At 40.2% G+C, this 21,099-nt stretch overlaps 1 protein-coding gene and 1 pseudogene across 1 annotated transcript; one reads left to right on the forward strand and one right to left on the reverse strand.

The window, feature by feature from the left end:
* The first annotated feature begins 7,377 nt into the window (after positions 1 to 7,377).
* Positions 7,378 to 12,289, forward strand: LOC140230267 (UDP-glucuronosyltransferase 2C1-like; annotated as a pseudogene).
* A 4,614-nt stretch (positions 12,290 to 16,903) lies between these two features.
* On the reverse strand, positions 16,904 to 20,534 carry LOC140229631 (UDP-glucuronosyltransferase 2A1-like). The gene is made up of 4 exons (XM_072309877.1): positions 19,560 to 20,534; positions 18,895 to 19,060; positions 17,884 to 18,103; positions 16,904 to 17,183 (listed from the first exon to the last, which is right to left on the reverse strand). Exons 1-4 carry the CDS (start codon positions 20,532 to 20,534, stop codon positions 16,904 to 16,906), a joined length of 1,641 nt encoding a protein of 546 aa, XP_072165978.1.
* Between the last annotated feature and the right edge of the window lie 565 nt (positions 20,535 to 21,099).

Consider the following 21,099-nt stretch of genomic DNA (forward strand, 5'->3'; position numbering starts at 1 on the left):
GTAGTGATTGTCATCCTCGTCGCTGCCGTCCAATGGAACTCGTCCCGTCCTGGGTCGTGTTGTCCCCTGCAGCACGGCGCGCCATATCTCGTAGTGTATCTCTGGGTCCCGTTGCATAAAACTTTTTTTGCAACCTTAAAAAATTCAGGTTGGGATTTGCCCAACCTGAATTTTTTAAGGTTGCTAATCTAAGAATGTACAATCCGTTGCATAAAAACTCCGGTTGGGAGCTTCCAACCGGAATTTTGTGATTTCAACCGGAAAAAAATCCGGTTGGAGTTTTATGCAACGGGCCCCTGGACCCTTTTTGTCGATTCTGTTTTTGCCGACTTTGCGCGTTAAGCCGAGTGATGACGCTATCCTGAGAGCTGCAGCTCTCGGAATCGCGTCATTGTCTGCTTATCGCGTTAATAGTCGGGGAAAAAAAAATCGAAAGAAAAAGAGTACAGAACTACAATGCTTGTAGACTATGTAGCTCGTGTTCACCTATATAACCGTCTCTCATTTCATGAACGGCAACTTATTTGGTTTCTAGTGATCCAACAGTAGTCCAGTAGAAAATTTTAGGACCCTGAAAAGTGTTTGTTGTTGTTGTTGTTGTTGTTGTCGTCGTCATCGTCGTTGTTGTTTTCGTTTTTTATTCTTGTTCTAGATGGGTAATGAAGTAAATCTAGCTTGGTTGCCACTTTGGCAACCTTGGGCAACTTTTTATTAGCCTGATTAGTGTAATCACGTAATTACCATAGATATGAACAATATGCAGTGTGATAGAGATTGTTATCTTGACGGCATTTTTATTGATGTTGAGCAAATATCTTACTAGTCATAATCTAAAATGAAAATATACGGTATCTCAAGGCTAAACAAAAATGGTAGCAATGTCATCGACACAATTTTCCAAAACGGACTATTACAGTGATTTGTATCACATAGACTTTACCCCGAAAGTAAAAGATTTTATTTGCATTGGCAGTAATTTTGGAATAGTTCCGCATGCAAACCTTCATGTATTTTCAAATGAAGATAGTTGCATTGCTTTTTTTATCATTCTTTTTGTTTGTTTGTTTGAAGTCAGGGTAAGATGTACTACACCTCAAATGAACGGGAAAGAATGAAAAAAATACTGTAACAATGTGAAAGAGACAGGGAATTTTCTGTTTTTTAAGACAATCTGTTATACACCTAGCAGAGTAGATTATCATTCCTTCCGGCTCTGTGATGTGTTTTGACACGAGATTATACAGGCGCAATCTGATATTAATGTACTCTAGCCCTAATCTTAAACAATCATAAAAGTAATCCTACAGTGTATATCCTAACCTGTACGTAAAGTCCTACCCACCTATTGTATACCTATACTAGCTGATAATACCTATATTCTAGCTGATAATTGTAGAATCACGCAAAAGAGGGTAAAAGGAAACTATTATTGCCGTTTCATCCAGATCATTATTTGGTGTCCGCTCGTGATACTCAAAACGTTGACTAACGTTTCAACCGTGATAGTCTTAATTCAGTCCGTGTTACATTATTCTACATCTCCCTCCAAGATAATTTATCTCACAGTCCAAAGTTCTGTTGAAATCAAATTCTTCAGTCCAACAGTTCTTATTAAAATTCTTCGACAGTCCTTTTAATTTTCTTTTTTTTTTTTTTAGAAAGAGTGTTTCATAAATCAGTCCAAACTTTCATTCTGATACAAATCCAAAAGTCCAAAAAATTCAATCCAGTTTCTATTTTTGGTTAACTCATTAGTTTAGTTTTTTATTCTCAAATCGAGAGCCGCTGTGGTGGTTTTTACTAGACGACCAGATCGAGTTCTCGTCTCAGGCGGCGCTCGTGGTTGTGAGTCCCCCTGTCGGCCCCTGGTTACCTGCTGGGCTCGTGGTGGACTCGAAGACGCCTCCGGCTCAGCAACTCGGTTGTCCTGTGGCACCTCCGCGTAGACCTCCTCTGGTGGATCCTGCTGCGGCATTGTGGATGGCTGCCCCTGAAGAGCAACCAAGGCACTTCTGTTCCGTCGCACTATCCCCTGGTTTGTCTGGATATGGTAGGACCTCGGCTGTTCTGCGTTTCCCACCACCTCTCCGAAGCGAGCTTGATCTCGAACCCAGACGGCATCTCCTGGCTGAAGGTCTCGGAGAACATGCTATGAATGGCGCCTGTCATAGTTCGCCATTTGGTTTGTGCGATATCTGTCCTCCTTCTTTCTCACAGTCTCCAAGTCCTGTGTTTGCACCTCTAGGCATGAGTGTTTGAGGGAGAACAGGAAGTTGCGTCCTCAGTCGCCTTCCCATGAGGAGCTCGCATGGTGCCATACCATTCTGCAATGGTGTCGACCGGTAGCTTAGGAGTGCAAGCTGGATGTCCTCATTTTTCCTCAGCAGGGCCTTCACTGTGCGCACTCCCCTCTCTGCTTCACTATTCGGTTGTGGATATCTTGGTGAACTGGTTGTATGGACAAATCCATACTCCTTGGTGAACTTTTGGAAGTTTTCGTTTGCAAATTGTGGTCCATTGTCCGAGATTACCAAATCCGGAATCCCATGGGTTGCAAAGATCTCCTTCTGCGATTGGATCACTGCTTCCGAAGATTGGCCACGTAGTACTTTGACCTCGATCCATCTTGAGTAGTAGTCAACTACTATCAAGAACAACTTTCCTTTGTGTTCAAAGAGGTCCATGCCTAGTCGTTCCCATGGCCTTGTAGGAAACGACGATGTCATCAGTGGCTCTTTCGTCTCTTGGCGGTGGATGGCACATGTTATGCATCTGGAAATCATTTCCTCCACATTCTTGGATAGACCAGGCCACCGCACTGTTTCTTTTGCTCTTGCTCTGCACTTTGTGATTCCCAAATGTCCTTGGTGTAGTTTCTGGAGGATGTCCATTCTCAGGATCGTAGGAATCACCAATCTCTCATCGTAGATCAACAGATCATCAACGACGGTCAAGTGTCCTCTTTGTTCATAGTACTGTCTCAGGACTGGATTGTGTGGCATGTAGTCTGGCCATCCTTTGACACAGTACTGTCTGATTTGAGCACATATTTCATCTGACTTTTGTGCTTCTCTGATTTGATCCAGTCTTTCTTTGGATGCTGGATGATTCGCGGTTGTGGCTGATGCGAATGTTTCAACCTCGTCGACCAAGGCGACTTCACCCTTTCCTGGCATCATGACAGGTGCGCGTGATAGGGTATCTGCCGTCAACTGCTGCTTTCCTGGAACGTAGACTGTCCTTGCGTCAAATCTCATCATTCGCAATCTGAACCGTTGAAGTCTTGGGGGCATTTTTGCTATTTCTTTGGAGTTCAAGAGTGTGACTAGTGGTTTGTGGTCAGTCTCTACCTGGAAGTGTAGACCGAGGACATAGTCTGTGAACTTCTCGCATGCCCATGTTGCTGCTAGAGCTTCTTTTTCTATCACCGCATACCTCTGTTCTGTCTCTGTGAGTGAGCGTGATGCATAGCACACTGGCCTGCGCTTTCCATCTGACTGCACTTGATACAGGACTGCCCCCCCCCCCCCATTCCTGTATTGGATGCATCTGTGGCGATGATTGTAGGGAGTCCTGGGTCATAGTGGGCTAATACCTTAGGTGATACTAGCTTGTCTTTTATTCGCTCAAAAGACCTCTGCTGTTCTTCTCCCCATTTCCATGCATTGTCCCTGCATAGGAGCTGACGAAGAGGCTCGTTCATGTCTGCAAGTCCAGGTATGAACTTTCCTACCTGGTTCACCATGCCCATGAACCATTGGAGTTCCTTCACATTCCTGGGGGCCGGGAATTCTCTGATCGCTCTCGTTTTGTTTGGATCAGCCTTCACACCAGTTTCATCGATGATATGCCCCAGGAATTTCACCCGCTGCTGTGAGAACTCACATTTGTCATTCAGTGTGAGTCCTGCTTCTTGTAGGCGTTGAAGGACTGCCCGTACTCTGGTGTCATGTTCCTTTTGATTTTGTCCATGTATCAGCACATCATGTGACAAATCACCCCATCCAGTCCTTCCAAGATGTATGACATTGTCTTTTGGAAGACCTCCGGTGCTGACGCTATGCCAAAGGGTAGTCTGTTGAAGCAAAATCTCCCATATGTGTGATGAACGTGGTCAGGAGTCTTGATTCCTGATCTAGCGGTACCTGCCAAAACCTGCTGTTCGCGTCGAGTTTGGAAAATATAGAGCCTTTTCCCAGCTTGGCGAGGCTTTCATCCACAGACGACATCGGGTGGATTTCTCGTTCGACTGCTTTGTTGAGTTGGGTGAGATCCACACAAATTCGTATTGACCCGTTTGGCTTGGGCACTGGGACCATCCCTGAGCACCATTTTGTAGGCTCCGATACCTGAGAAATCACTCCTTGTGCAAGCATTGAGTCCAGTTCTTTTTTCACTTTGGGAAACAGAGGATGGGGGACCTTTCTCGGTGCATACAAACAATGTGGTTTAGCATCCGCAGACAGGGTGATATGGTGTGTCCTCTTCAGATGTCCCAGTCCTTGAAACAACTCGGGGAATTCCTTCGGAAATTTGCGTGAGTGTCCCCTTGATTGTCAAGTTCACCGACAAGGACGATGAGTCAAATCTGTACATGCTTTTCTGCTGAGTAGTGAACATGGTTGATTTTCGATCACATACATTGTTTCTGTGATTTGTTTGTCTTTGTACTGCAGGTTTGCTTTCATTTGTCCAATGACTGTAAGAACTTTCCCTCCTGGACCATGTAGTTTCTTACTTGTTGGCTGAAGAATGCTGTTGTCCAGCCATGGCGTAGAATCTGAGAGTACTGAAACTGCAGCACCAGTGTCCAACTTGAAGTGTGTTTCATTTCCATTCACTTGAATATCAGCACTCCAGTACCGTTTGTCTGTTTCTCGGACTTCGCCGAGGAAGGGAACCTCAAGAGAGGAATCATCATCTCCTTCCGCTCCATCTATTTCATTGACTCTCTCTTGTTTTGGTTTGTATTTGTTCGGTGGAGGCTTTCCGCTGTGGCACACAGACTGAAAGTGGCCCATCTTTCCACATTGATGACACTTTGCGTCTTTTGCAGGGCAATTTACGCGGTTATGTCTAGCTCTGCCACACCATTTACAGTTACCTTGTGATGGCAGGGACGTCTTCCCACTTCCATGGTTGTGTGAAGTGAACGATTTGCCCCACGTATTCGTAGCCGTCGGCTTACGCTTGAAGCCAACATGTTCAACAGTAGGGTTTGATTTTGTACCCTCTGATTCCCCTCTGACAACGGGCTTATTTTGTTTCCTTGCTTCAGCTTGTCTGCTTAGTTGTACTGCTTTGGTCAGGTTTAAGTCCTCTCGTGATTGCAAGTGATCTGATAAGGCATCATCAAGCACTCCAACCACTATTATGTCCCTTATCAGCTCATCTTTCGATGTTCCATATTCACAGTCTTCAGCTAATCTGTACAGGTCATTGATGAATGAGTCAACACTTTCACCCGGGCGCTGTGTGCGTTTGTTGAAATTTGCTCTCTCAACAATAGTGTTTTTCCGTAGATTGAAATATTTGTTCAGTGCTGTGATCACCTCATCATATTTCGCTGTTGATTCATTCACTCCGAGCGTTACTAGTATGTCATCAGCACAGTCACCCATTGCATACAGTAGTGTACTGACCTGTTCGCTGTCTGCCTGCTTTGCAAGCCCCGATGCAGTGCGATAGCGGCTGAATCTCCGAAGCCATTTCGGCCACTGCTCTGCCTGATTTAGTCCAGCGATTTTCTCGAAACTTTCTGGTAAAGGCAGATTTTTATCCATAGTTCGTTTACCGCCGCTGCTACCATGTAGAATCACGCAAAAGAGGGTAAAAGGAAACTATTATTGCAGTTTCATCCAGATCTTTATTTGGTGTCCGCTCGTGATACTCAAAACGTTGACAAACGTTTCAACCGTGATAGTCTTAATTCAGTCCGTGTTACATTATTCTACAATAATATCTATATAACATTCTTTTATATACCCCCAAATAATATGTTGTAATGCGGGAAGACATGGTTACTAAAATTAAATCGCATATACCTTGATTAGGCCTATAAAAATGTGAAAATACCTCTCCATGACACAATACGAACATGATGAAATTGTGAATAACTGTAACTTCAGCTCAATTTTAATGCAGTTAAAAAGTTTAAACCAGGCATGAATTCGATCCCGTACTTTAGATTTCAATTGCTCTCATCGATTTCTGTATCAGTTTTCAAGTTATGATGGTCTTACTTGAATATTTCAAAATATGTATGAACATTCGTGATAAAGAAGCCAACCGAAGACGTAGCGGACGCAATGAAAACGTTTTGTGAACGTTTATTAAGACGAAGACGCTAGCGGACTTTAAATTTAACCAAAAAAAAAAAATGCTTTCTGAACGTTCTGCAAACGCTTTGTGTTTGCTGGGTTTGAATTTGACATACTTAGAACGTTACATAAACATTCAACAACAACAACAACAACAACAACAACAACAAATGGGTTCGGGAAAAATGTTTTGCAGACGTTAGGTACCAGGAGTTTAATTTGTAACATCCAATAATGTTTACAAAAGTTTTGTAGAGGACGTTCGTATTGTAACGTCCATTGACGTAGACGTACGGATCCTAAAAAAAAAAACACACACACACAAAAAAACAACAACAACAACAAACACCCAACAACAACAACAAAATACTAAGGACGCGTTCTGGAAACGTTGTTTGCTGGGTTACAACACCGGCCAACAGCTCTCGAAAATCGCGCCCTCTGCTGACTAACAATCTGTGAATAATTTGGGCTAAAAATACGACGTCGTTGCCCGCTAGAGTACTGTTTAATAGTATTGAACTTGTCTGTATGCATAGTTAAGGCAATCGTCTGTTCATCATTGTTTCGACCTATAAAGCATGCCGGGTACAATATGGTGTGGACCCGTGTGGACAGCGGTGGACTTCGGACCCGCAACGAGACAGAGTCAATAAGGATTATTGACACCATAATGTAGAGAATAATCTTTATCACAATGGGAACATGTATGATTTGGTTTTACAAGCGACATATCACTGTCGATGTGCACAAATTAAAGTGGGAGTGGTTTCTCCGCCGTCGCTCTGACATTCTGGGAGCACCAATGAAGGTAATAGGCACACAGTTTGATCATGCCAGTGACTGAAGCTTGCAGACTGTTCAGCTCTCGTGGTGTGCTTTATAATTGGAGCTGCTGTGAGAATTCATCTTTAACTTTCACCCCGTCACCTATTGAAGGTGCCATCGTGCGGTGTCAGATTCGATTCTGTTGTTTTGCGAGATTTACGGCGTGCATTGAGCCACGTGCCCTTTACAGTTAGCCCTCGCATCAAAAGCCTCTTCTACAAGTACAACCATGGGTTTCTCGCCAAGAATCAAATCGTTCTTACCATGGACTGCTCTCGGAGCTTTTCTGTTGATTCTCTTAATGTCAGTACACACGTCTACTGCAGCAAGGTTTCTGCTACCAAGGGCGAGTCTGACAGCAATGCATAGCCACTTCCTGGCCCTGACTCCCATCACGAAGGCTCTGATCGATCGTGGACACCACGTAACATTGCTCCTCCTAGACAAGAAGGGAACATCCGGCTTTGTTCCTGGAGCGTACTCGAGCAACATCACCATCCCTCATTCCATGACGGGCCAAGAGGTTAAAGATGTTTCCGAGATGTTGGATAAATCTACGAGCATGTCACTGTCACTGAGCAATATGTGGGATGGGGAGCTCAGCAGACTCCTTAATCTGTACAACTACGGGTGTTCTGAGCTCTTCAAGAACAAGGATATCCTCGAAAAGCTGAAAAAGGAGGACATCGATATGGTGATCACTATATACACCTGTCACGGATGCATGCGATCCCCTCATCGCGGCTTATCTCAATGTACCATTTATTGTTGTCACAGCTACCCGACGTACCCCCTTCTGGCACGAAGGACGTTTAGGGGTACCCACACCTCTTTCCTATGTTCCCTTTTCCTTCCTGTTCATCTACTCCGACCGCATGGACTTTTCCGAGCGATTGAAGAATTTTGTAGTCTCACATACTATCCATCCGCTAATAGAGTATGTAATAGCCTACCGTCCTGTAGCTCAGCTCCAAGCGTTGCATGGAAATCGCCCCGATCTCAACCCGTGGGAAATCCTTAACAGAGGGGCCCTGTGGTTGTGCCACTGGACACTTGCTCTCGAATATCCGCAGCCGACAGCTCCTAACTGGATCCCAATACCCGGAGCCACGCCCATGGATCCGAAACCCCTTCCGGCGAAGCTTCAAGAATTCGTAGAAGGTTCCAGGGATGGTTTCATCGTATTTAGTCTCGTATGTTCACAAGCTATCATCAACTGCCGTTACACACCCTTCAAATTGCGTTTTATTTTGCCGTTTTGGTAATCATTCCTGCCTAGTAGAAGGCCTGTAAATCATTCACAGTTATGAATACACAAATCTTCGTAAGAAAGGTTGATCTACGCAGTGATCTAAAATAATTTACTTTTAAGTTGAAATCGATAACGAAAGCAAAAATGCAAATATTGAATGGCCAGGCAAATGAGTATATGACAATATTGTGGTAATGGTGATTATAATCCATCGAAAGGTAGATTAGGCTGCGTGGAAAAGAAAGTGAATTTGCCTACAACGTAGCAAATTAGTTTCGATAATACATCGATGGAAGTGAGTTCATTTTCTGGTTTGTATTTATTGCGTCGATATCGAATGAATTATATTTGATTGTTTTTATGATATGTATGTCTGTTTGTTCAGTGTTTTTGTCACACAGGTAGCAGGAAGTCATAATCATGAGATCTAGACTCTTCCATTGTCTTTTCATTTTCGCTCAGGGCTCCGGAACCACGGCTTTTGACAACCAGACAGTGACCGATACTATCGCTAAGGTCTTCAGCAAGCTGCCGCAGAGAGTCGTGTGGAGATACATTGGACCGAAGCCTCGTTACCTAGGCAACAACACTCTCATTCTTGATTGGCTTCCACAAACTGATCTGCTTGGTAAGATTGTCAGAATCTCATTTATAGATTCTCATTATATCCACTGAACGTAATGTACTGGCGATGCTAATTATAATATTTGCTTCAACGAACTCTTCTTGCCGCAAGAACATACGCATGAAATCATGGGTTTTGTACAGGGAGATAACAACAGGTATAAATTTACTCTGAGCCACCGCCGTGAAACAAGTGGGCCTACAACGTGTACATGTAGAACATGCACTAGGCTAAAATCCAGTAATATCACGATTATGCTGTTTTATACGATATTAACCTCGTCTATAGCTCTGATTCGGGTGCATAGCTTACACCCTTCTTTAATATCGATATAATCACAACGGACAAGAAAGCACTCGACACGAAAGGGGAAATATCATTGCTTCAGTTGCTACGATGTTTCATGTTTTTGACGTAATCATTCAACAGAAACAACCCTAAGAGACTCGAAGTATGAACGGTAGCCTTTTGCATAGCTTACCACTATAGCGTTGACTTGTGGAGTGCAGGTACAAGTGTTCTTTGTTGATGCAATTTACGTCATTACTGCATGTATTTAACAACAACAAAAAATGAAGATTATGATAAAGATAATCCTTTAATTTGTAAATAGGTGTACCGTATTTTTATGACTATACAAATCATGTTAAATACGCTTACTGCAAGTTTCAGTTCAATCAATTTAATAATCTAAATGAGGAATAACTCGCATCGACAAAGTGGTGTGTATCAACATTAACTTTTGGAGGAAAAGGATTTCTGTTTTGATGGCTATAGGCCAATAGTAGTAGATGCAGCATCATTAATAATTATATCTGCGAGGGATGTTTAAAATAAACACCAAACCAAACCCGTCTTTGAAGTTGTAAATGAGCGTCAATTGTAGAGATTTTCGGAGTCTAACGTATCACAGCACAATAATGACTAAATTTCATAATCATGGTCTTTGGGGTTTTTTTCTTGCTATCAGCACATCCCAGTGTACGCCTCTTGATCTACCATGGCGGCAGCGGCGGAGTACACGAGGCGATCAATTTCGGTGTACCGATGCTCCTTTTCCCGCTTGGGCGAGACCAGCCCACGAACGCCAAGCGGGTAACAGCGAAAGGGATCGGAATCTCGCTGCAGTTAGGAAACCTAGACGAGAAGTTGTTAACGGATTCTCTGCATCAGCTGCTACAAAACACCAGGTAACAAGGCAGCTGACTGTCATAACCTCTAAATAACCACTCAACATCCCAAGAGTTTCATCTAAAAATGTGATTAAACGCATACGATACAGGACACTATGCAAGTCATAATCTCTTTTGCACCAGCAAGTTCATGTTTCAGATTATTATGATACACTGTATTCATAGCACACTGCTATGGGCCAGGGATTTCTGGGCTACACGTGCAATTTTGGAGTGAGAGAAAAAAAAAATTCCAGTTCTTCCGGCACAAGGAATAATGCTATAATGCTTTACCGGGTAACTTTTAAAGGTCCTGTTTACCTTTGGGAGCAGTGATCTAAAAAAAAAAAAATGTTCAAGACATCACTTTTGATGCTTGTGTCACAAAACATCCTACCATATACACATTTTTGCAATAAAGCCTAAAAATAAGGAGATAATAAATCACTGTTTTTCTCATTAAACCCTATACGGCGCAGTCAGGAAGCATTTTTATTATAACTATTGTTCACATTTTGTATATTTAACAATACTCAACATCGATTGTACTGGTTCAGATTTTAAGATTTGTTGTTTTTATCCCTGACTCATATTTCAGTAGGCCTACTATTTTGAAGGAATAATGCTAGGTCTTTGTTTCATATGCAAATGGTGAATCATGCCTTAAAGCCATCGTGAAAGTATGTTATCCTCATATGTTTTGATCGTGACTTGTACAACGAACCTTGAGTTTTATAGCTCCGCAACATTGGTTTTACGGTATGCAGGATTACCTTTCACTCGGAGAATGTGTATTGCTAACGGAAGTGAACCAGGTGAAAGCATAGATAAAGAAATCCGTGCAATATGATCGTTGAAGAGCTGAGTGCTTGGAGTTGGTTAGTCGTTTAGTAGGTTTATAATTTTGACCGAGAAGATTCCAGGAGTCCAGTGCAACTTCATATGGGCTTCTATATTGGTTTTATGTTCCGGTATTTTTTCCTGTGTTTTTCACAGATCAAGACTGCTTATTCCATAAACATTGATAAAACAGATGTTGTTCCGGTATACTTTTTGCTTCGGGAGGGTCGTGTGCACCGGAAACATAACTAGGCTAAAATTACTTTCCCGTCACCAATACCTAATTTGAACACAAGTTGTTCCCATAATTGGCCGTTAAAGCTGTATTCCGAAGTAAACAAATAGATATATAAATCAAAAAGTAAATAAATGAATAACTATATATGGGATGAATAAATAAATGATTATAAAAGTATATAGATATATGAATAGATAAATGAAAGTAAAGACTGGTACAGTTCAGCTGGCGGAACAAAATCTTCTACAGCAGTACTACACGGGTAGCCGATTACAACTATTGTGTATACCTATACATCGATAACGATGAAAGATTGTTGTTTTCAATAGCAAATGTCCCGACATTTCGGCAGCACATTGATCAAGGTATCTTTGTACATACGTGATGTGTTACATCGCTTGGTGATGCATTGTTTAAGAAAAGTCTTATTCATAACGCCATTATAATGTTTAAGTGTCTGACAAGAAGTAATGTTTATTTTCAGTTGTAAAGTTTTCGTGGCAATATGTGCACTGGCTAGTGATCACTATACTCTGTGGCAACAACCATGAAACACCGAAACTAAAGTTACTTCAATTATAGCAACTGTCAATTGCAGACACAATCATGAATCAGGGCCCAGATCTTTAAATCTGCAACTATACCCTGAATAATAACCTTCGGCTATCTTTAAATCATTTATCTATTTATCTATTTGTCTACTTATCTATTTATCACTGTAGCTATAAGGAGAATGCAATGACAGCTTCGGCCATTCTGCGGGACCGGATGGCCAGCCCGCTTGACACGGCAGTCTTCTGGATTGAGCACGTGGTCAAGTTCGGCGGCGACCATCTCCGATTACGAGCGACCGAGATGGGCTTCATTCAACTCCATTCTCTGGACGTCATCGCCTTCCTCGTCGTAGTCGTTGTTGCATGGTCGTATCTATCGTACGTTATTCTCGCAGCATGTTGTTATAGGTCGCTATGCAAACGAAGCAAAAGCAAAACCAGTAAAACTAAAAAAGACTGAGTCGGATACTAGGTTTCAAGCATGATAGTGCAGAAAAAAAGAAAGAAAAAAAAGATCGAAGTAAAACTGCCTAAACTATGAGTAACAAAACGTCTATTTTGTTTCTCTCCACGATTTCTTTTTATCTAAAATATCTTTTTTTTTTTCTAAACTTGTTTTCTACATTAAGCACAAGATGGAAAAAAAAATGAATGAATAGATCAGGTTCGGAAATTTAATTCAAAGTCCTGTCCAGTTTTTGAAATGAAAATTTAAATTCTGAAAATTTGAATTCCGCTATTTGCTTTGAATGAAAAAAAAAATGTCTTATCTCACCTTATTCATTGAAGCCAATTTGAATATCAAGTGGAATCGTATTTTGATATTTGAACCTTGTGAACTTTGTAGTCGAATTTGTTATGTGAGTATACATGTTTACATCTGTAATCCTCTGTATAACACAATTTTAAACATCTATTTCATTTAGCACCCCGCAAGTTGTAAACTTTAGTATCTAATTTGTTGGTCCTAAACATTAATTTTTAGGTGCGAAATGAATATAAATAGGGCCTACATTGATTTAACTTTTTATATGTATATATGGCTACTTCAATCGAATTTTTCTCTTCAGCTATCAAACTCATGGCTGTACTGTGTACCACATTATGCATCATTATGTGCCAATGCAGACGTACAAATGAATTTCTATTATTTATTTAAATCGTTGTTTCATATTGCTGTTTGTATAAAATACTGAACATCTCACAACGGGGCATCATTTTCAACGCCAAAACTTGCATGTCGTGTCAATTAAAAAGATAGTGATTAAATGAACAAACATATTTATGAAACTATTTTGTGTCAGCGTTAATTGTACAATCTAGAAACGAATTTTATCACTGGTTTTGATCGTACGTCACAGTATAAACAAAGAAAGAAACATTGATTATATACCAACCTGAGAGCTGCACGATTCGCTTATGTGGTGGTGAGTCGTTGTCGTTTGTTTGTTTTTTTTTTTTATCTATAGTCACCCTGAGAGCTAGCAGTTGGAAAAAAATGCTCAATAATTCGTCAGCTAATATGCTTATTTCCAAAGTCCAGTGCAAGAGAGATAGAGAAAGTGTAAAAGAAATATATAGAGACAGAGAGAGAGAGAGAGAGAGAATAAACCTGATCTTCCACACGACCAAGCAAAAAAGTGTCGGTATTAAGTACCTAATACAACCCTATCAGCTTTTTAAAAGGCGAATATCTACGTGACTTCAACAGCTTTAAATATATCTGGCCAATGACGTCGTAATGTATATACAACCATATTTAGGTAATGATTATACAAAAAATGTCCAAGATTAAATATTTCATTAGCACAACATTTGAGCTTAAGATAACATGTGTGGTATGTGATTGAGTGAGATCAAGTTCTGATGCATATGAACCTAGAACACACACACACACATATATACATATATATATATATATATATATATATATATATATATATATATAAATATATATATATATAATACTAGCGGTGGCCCTAAGGGCCGGCCCGAAAAAAAAAATAGTGTCGAGCCCTGATATTTGTATATATATATATATATATATATATATATACATACGTGTATGTGTATATGTATATACAAAGTTTTTTTATTTTTTTTGATACTGTACAAAGTCATATGGGTAAAGATATAGAATATTGGCTACAAGTAAAATATCGCAACAAAACAGGGGTTGTTCATTTCAATTCAATTTCAATTCAATTCATTTATTTCATTCTTTTTTTTCAACAAAAACATAACACAAGATAAATCAGGTATTACATCATAAACACAAAAAAAAGTGCCTTTGCAATAAATAAATGATATCGATAAACATAAAAGCACATACTGGTAAAAAAAAATAATAATAATACAAAGTCATGCTTCAGTTGAAAAAAAAAAGGAAGAAAGAATAGAGAGGTCCACTAAAAAGCAAAGCTTGTAGATTGTGAACCACTCATAAAACTTGTGAATTACTTATTTACAAACACTTGTGACAAATATGATATACGACAGGACGGGACAAAATAGAAGAAACACAACAACATGACACAACTTGCCGGAATAGATGAAAAGTATGGAAGGAAAGAAAGAAAAAGAGAGAATGAGAGAATGCTTACACGCTGAACAAGGGAAATGGAACAGGGGATGGTAGAGAATGTGCTTCATAGAGTTGGCGCTGGATGCAGCTTTGCAAGGATTGTGATGGTTACTTCTTTACGTAATAATGAATTCAGTGATTGAATGAATGGTGGGTGGATGATAAACCCTGAGGTTGACGAGACCTATAGCTAAGGAAAAAAAAAACATATCAGAGAAGAAAAGATCAGAAAAATATCAGAAAAGATTTCATTAAATCAGAGAGGATTTAATAGAAAAGATTTCAACTTGCGCTTAAAAGAATACAAAAATGGGGAATTTTTTATTTCACAGCTCAGTGAGTTCCAAAATCTAGGACCGGTGTATATAAATGTGTTCTGAGCCAATACAGTTCTCAGGAGGTTTAAATGAAACTCATTAGATCGTCTAGTGGGATAATCATAATTTCATTGATTTACTTTTATTTCAGTAGTACATTATTTCAAATACACTGTAAAACTTGTTGCCACTTGCCCTAGTGAAACATATACATATTCAAGCATATGGATTATTACAAAATAATATCTCCAAAGTCGCTACGTCAGATTGACACCATGACTAAACACCCCATCAAAAAACAACAACTGTAACTTACCTCCTTTCTGTTGCAATATGCCAGATAGTCATAGCGTTAAGTGTGATTTTCATGTTTCATTATTTTACATCTAACTATGCTCACATTTACAATGTGTTGTGCTTAAGGAATGAGCGAATGGTTGATTATCATGACATTAAATGACGTTAAAATGGAAGCAAAATTTTCTTTTTTAAATTTGTGTATTACATTCCTATCATGTCACACAACACGACATTCACTCCAGATCAATGTAACTGTACATCCCACTGTCTAATTATATGCTGTCAATTAATACGAATGCATAAAGTGTCAGTAAAATTGCAAACTTTGGAAATAAAATCTCAGAATTCGTACTTGAAATGAAAATTTGAAATCCTTTGAAATAAGAAAAAAAAACTATACACAGGGGAACAGAAATACGTCACTGAAATCTACCGACCTTTCTGTGCTTGCTCACTGTCGGAATAATTTATGTGAAGAGAAAATATCACTTGTAGTAAAGCAGAGCTATTTATTTTATTAATTCTATTTTCGCTTTCTGTGATACCTAACTTACACACACGCATACAAAACATCTACATATTTACTATCTTGTGATCGCAGATGTATTTCAATTCTCTTTGGGCAGTAATAACGTGAAGTATAATTTCAAGGATAACATTCTAGAAAAAGAAGAGTTACAACTTTGGAAAAGCTTGACGAGCTTAAATCTCTTGAAGCTCATAAAAGATTGCGTGTTTGGTAGTGACGTGCTTTGAGCATTTACAAGAAAAGAGGAAGAGGGAAAGTGGTTCTGCTTTTCTTAAATAAGGATAAAATGAGTGGAAAGGAAATTATCCCACCAGATCCTGCACCATTCACTCAGAAGACATGCGTTTTTCATTTGTTCTTAAAGCATTGTCGTTCGACGACTTTGGCGCCAGGTCAGGGTAAGTTACACATTTATGTATGTTTAGGTTTTGCATAATATAATGTACATGAATTCCCTTTATATATTATGTAAAGGGAAATCCAGATCTACTTGCGTCTAAATATTGTAGAGTTGAGAGGAGAGAATTATTTGAAAATTACCTGAATATTGCATTACCAAAAACAAAACAAAACATTGTGCAAAGACAAACAACAGTATACAGAGGTATGACAACCTCATACGCATTGATACACAAACCGCTTAGATACACACACATACACACACAAACATGCATACTCTTAATTCGCATGTCATATTGCATTCTAATGAAAATGGAAGAATAAGTATTTGCATAAGTTCAATTGGCCCGAATTTTACTTCACAGCCTACAGACGGTATGATTCGCATCTAATGCATTTGCATTGTCGCTTTTATAGGAAAACGCCACTAAGTCCTCAAATTGACTCTGTGATAGGAAGAACGAAGTGAAACCAATCAGAAAACTAAGCTTCAAGGAAAGTGGACTATAGAGTAAGAGTTCGGAGAAATTTTACAATCAAAGCGCTTTAGTGAAACAGTGGGATTCGCCGAAGTTCATATGCAAATCAGATAAAGGTAGAGGTGTCATTGACTTCAATTCCACTGGTTTGTGCATACAAATATCTTGAAATATTAGTGTATTGTCGGGTAATCACAACTTATTACTAAATCGTGGAATTCATTTGAATATGATAAACAACTGTAAAGAGTTCTTTACAAACGAATTACTAATGAGCATGAACTAATACGCAACTGTGATCAATATCACCATATTGTGACAACGGATGAAAATGTGAAATTCAATATCTTTCTTTTTTATCATCAATTTAAACCGAACTTTCTGTGTTCTATTTGTGAGATATTAATTATGCACTCTATTCTTCAAAATGTGCTTGGACACAAAGTGAAAATTCACTTTCAAGGCGTTAGTCCGTTTTGGCTTTGTTGCTTTTCCGTTTGCACAACATTCGGCAGCAAGCAGCTAACAAGACGTAAGACAGGTACGACCATGCTACAACGACTACGACGAGGAAGGCGATGACGTCCAGAGAATGGAGTTGAATGAAGCCCATCTCGGTAGCTCGCAGTCGAAGATGGTCGCCGCCGAACTTGACCACGTGCTCAATCCAGAAGACTGCTGTGTCCAGCGGGCTGGCCATCCGATCTCGCAGAATGGCCGAAGCTCTCATTGTATTCTCTTTATAACTGACAATGCAAAGTTAAATTCATTAGTTCTTATGCTCAAACCTTCCAGTAACTCAATCTTCAATATTCAAGTCTCAGTTACACATACAGTGTGTACCATCATTCGAAGTTTTCTTTCTACCACTCCATAGAATTTGTCATCTTCTACAAATCGTTTATAAATGTACTTTTGTTTTGAGTGCAATTATGTGCATTTTAATTTGTTTTTGTATCATTTTTTTTTAATTGTGGAGGGGCCTTCGCAGAGCAGGTCTTTTTTTCAATTTAAAGGGCTACCTTGCTGAAATAAAAAGGAAATATATAATTTACGCTATAACACAAGAAGAAAATATTATAGTTTTGGCCTCCATGGTTGTGCTTCACTTCAAACTCTTAAACAAGGGATGTGGAACCTTACTTACATGTATAGGCGGTATAATGACGCTTTTCGTTCTTCTAATCACGAGTACACGTTTCCATGATCGCGTTACGTTCAGTTGTATCAGCAGATAGAATAATGCTGATTATCAACTTAGAAATTTGTATCATTATCATCATTAGTGAGAGTAAGCAGCTATAATTATTAGACGATATTGCTTACGGGAAACGGATGTACTGTGTACTGTACTAAGTATTAAATAATTACGTAACATCCTCCTGGAGAAAAGGGTTAGCTTCAGACTATCTTGTCAAAACCAGACTGCTAACTTTCATAGCATACCTTGGAGTCTCGAGAACCTTGTGGACGGTTCGACGAAACTTCTCTTCGTCAAGATCGCCCAGATTCAGTGTGAGACCGAGTCCTTTCGCTGCTACCAGGTGAGCGTTGACTGGCTGGTCCCCCGCCAGTGGCATGATAAGCATGGGTACGCCGCAGTGGATGGCCTCGTGTATGCCACCGGCGCCACCGTGGTAGATCAGCAGACGAGCTCCAGGGTGCGCTGTTTATTCAGTAGACAGACATCAAGGGCACAAGAACGGTACGAAGAGAGACCAAAACTCATTTTGTATGTGGGTACCAGGGTTTGCAGCAGAGTATCTACATAGCAATTACATGGGCACTTGTATCTACTTCACTTTCACCATTGGTTTTACAGACACATAGGGGCCAATGGCCAAGATGACACAGTGTCTCATCACAAACAGAATGATCACTGTAATTTCATTCGATGAAAAAACCTGCGATCGAACGCAAATCATAACGAAATGAAAGTATAGACTACCTAATATATGTTCTTTGTACCATAGGAAATATAAAGCAATTACGTCAGAGTTTGAATGAAAAAGAGAACTGGATTTTGAACGCAAGTCAATAGATAATTTGCCGCTGAAGAAGCAGGTTCTTTTGGTGTTCTTCCAATTTTCTGATTCTTAAAAAAAAAAGTTGTACAGTGCTGCGACTGGATGAATAACTACCCAAGGAGGCACCATATGCCATAACTATGTTCACATAACATTAATTCCTAAATATATATATATATATATATATATATATATATATATATATATTCATATAATCTTTACAACAAAACTTGAAACTGTTGAACTTAAGCTGATATTGTCTACGAAAATAATTCTTTACTTTCCATATTTATCTGTATAGAATTTCAAGTGCAACGTAAAGATGATGCAATCTAGCAATAGGATCCAAACACTCAGTGACACTGTAAAAGTATTGCATCATAAACACTGACAGAATCAAGTTTATCTTACAGAGAAAAAAATAGATTACCCAGCAAATCACGTTGAGGCATCCAATCAACAATCAGAGTGTTGTTGCCAAGGTAACGAGGTTTAGGACCGATATACCGCCAAATAATTCTTTGCGGCAGCTCGCTCAAAACTTTTGATATTGCATCAGTCAAGGGCTGGTTGTTCAAGGACACAGTCATAGAGCCCTGGAGGTGGACGTACAGAAAAACAGGAAATACTACATGCATTACTAGTGGTGTAGACTATTCCAATTAATTTTCTGCACCAAAGATAACCTATCCCTATCTCTCTGTTGATATTCATAATGTCATATACGTAATGTGTATATATATATATATATATATATATATATATATGGTATGATAGAAGTAAGTGAAAGAAGCAAAACACACATGTGTCAAGCAGATAACTACACTGTAAAGTTTTCTTGTGATAAATTAATGTCAGTTTGTTATTTTCTGTTATTATGATATGTTCATGTAATCATATGAATATAGGCCCATTACATTTATGTTTATGTACAATAAGTATATAGCTCATGCTGAAATCACACTGAATTCATTATGTTTATCATCCCTTTGTGGTGTATTTGTTGTGCCCAAGAATTCTAGAGCTGTTTTTTCCGTCTTAGGGTTGGAGAACATAAGATTCGTATACGATTTCAAATAATGGGTTGTGACTTACAAGTGTGAATAGTATAAAACCGTGTTCCTTCGAGCCCTCGACGAATTCTTCAAGATCTTTAGGAAGAGGCTTTGGGTCTTTGATTGTTGCACCTGTTATGTCGATCCAACTTGGTGAAGTCGGTCGCGGGTATTCTAGCGCTACTGTTGAATGACAAAGCCACAACGCTGCCCTAGCCAGGAAATCTCTCGGGCTGAGATCGGGTCGGATACCATACGTCGTCTGCAGCTGGGCAATGGGGCGGTAGACCAAGATGTAATCAAAGAACGGCTGAACGGTGTTGGAGGCTACCACATTCAATAGACGTTCGATGAAGCTCATCTGATCCGATAGTTGCGGGAGAAGGAAGCTAAAGGGGACGTAGGACAGCGGTGTCGGGATACCCATGGCTCCTTCGTGCCACACCGGGGTACGTCGGACGCCTAGTACTACGACGAACGGCACATCGAGGTAAGCCGCAATCACAGCATCACATGCATCTACGACGGGCGTTGTAAGTACCAGGTCAATATCGGCATGTTTTAGCTTTTCTAGTGTCTCTTCGTGCTTGAAGAGTTCGAAGCACCCAAACGTACGCATTTCCCATGCTAGTCGGAGCCGCTCATCACGCAGGATTTCCGTGAATGACATACTGGCCATGCTAGAAGCTCCTGTGGCCTTGAAATCTTTTATGATCTTCATTTGTTCGTCCGTTTTTGAGTTCGGGTAGGTGATATTGCTGGAGTACGAGTTTGGCACGAAGCCTTTGGTGCCAATCTTATCCATGAGAAGGAGAGACACGTGATGTCCCCTCTCAATCAGAGCCTGGGTAAGGTGACTGAGACCCATGTAGTGGCTCGGCATAGAGAACAGACTCGTCCTAGCAAGCAGAATATTGGCGCCCGACGAAGCAGGCACCAAAGCGTAGAGAACAGTAACGAGGAGAACCGGTGTCAGCCATGGCTTGGAAAATGAATTATGCGACAGAAATCTCATGCTGGCACCTGAAACGATTGCACGGTATAACGACAAGATAATGACAGGACGAAACAATGTGCTATTTCCCACTCGGCTATGTACGTGTCTGCCAGCACTTTCCGATTTTTTTCATAATGCACCGCGAGCTCACAAGTAGGCTTATACTCTTGTGAAGGTTAGCCCGTTTTGCCATATACACGTCGAAGCGCTGCTCATGTTCGAGGGCCTGAATGGAAGGTCAAACGAGCACCAAAGCGAGTCAGTGAAGCAGACAGTTGTGTTTATACTAGCAAGCTGAATGGGGTCAAAGTCAAACAGACCGAAACAAAAATACAGTACCAACTACGCAAAACGCAAAATCTATGAAGAAAAGGTAGGCGTGGTTTGGAAATGAAACAGAAATGGATTATACATGCAATCCCGAGAAAGTTCATGTGTGTATCAACGGCGTAAATCCACACTGAGGAGTGGGGGGATGATCGGCGATAGTCACCATCACCACGATTACAAGCCCATGACCGAACCGGCGCAGCCTTGAGGGGGACGGGGGGTGAGAGAAGCTTGGTACCCCCCCCCCCCCCAC

Source organism: Diadema setosum, chromosome 6, assembly GCF_964275005.1.
Source record: "Diadema setosum chromosome 6, eeDiaSeto1, whole genome shotgun sequence".
In the NCBI taxonomy this organism is placed as follows: Eukaryota; Metazoa; Echinodermata; class Echinoidea; order Diadematoida; family Diadematidae; genus Diadema; species Diadema setosum.

What these genes read in the sequence shown, in the direction of transcription:
- LOC140229631 (XM_072309877.1), bottom strand. Translation starts at nt 20,534, where the DNA reads ATGAGATTTCTGTCGCATAATTCATTTTCCAAGCCATGGCTGACACCG. An exon ending in GTTTTATACTATTCACACTT is followed by an intron (nt 19,061 to 19,559) that starts GTAAGTCACAAC and finishes GTCCACCTCCAG; the next exon opens with GGCTCTATGACTGTGTCCTT. An exon ending in AAGGTTCTCGAGACTCCAAG is followed by an intron (nt 17,184 to 17,883) that starts GTATGCTATGAA and finishes TTGCATTGTCAG; the next exon opens with TTATAAAGAGAATACAATGA.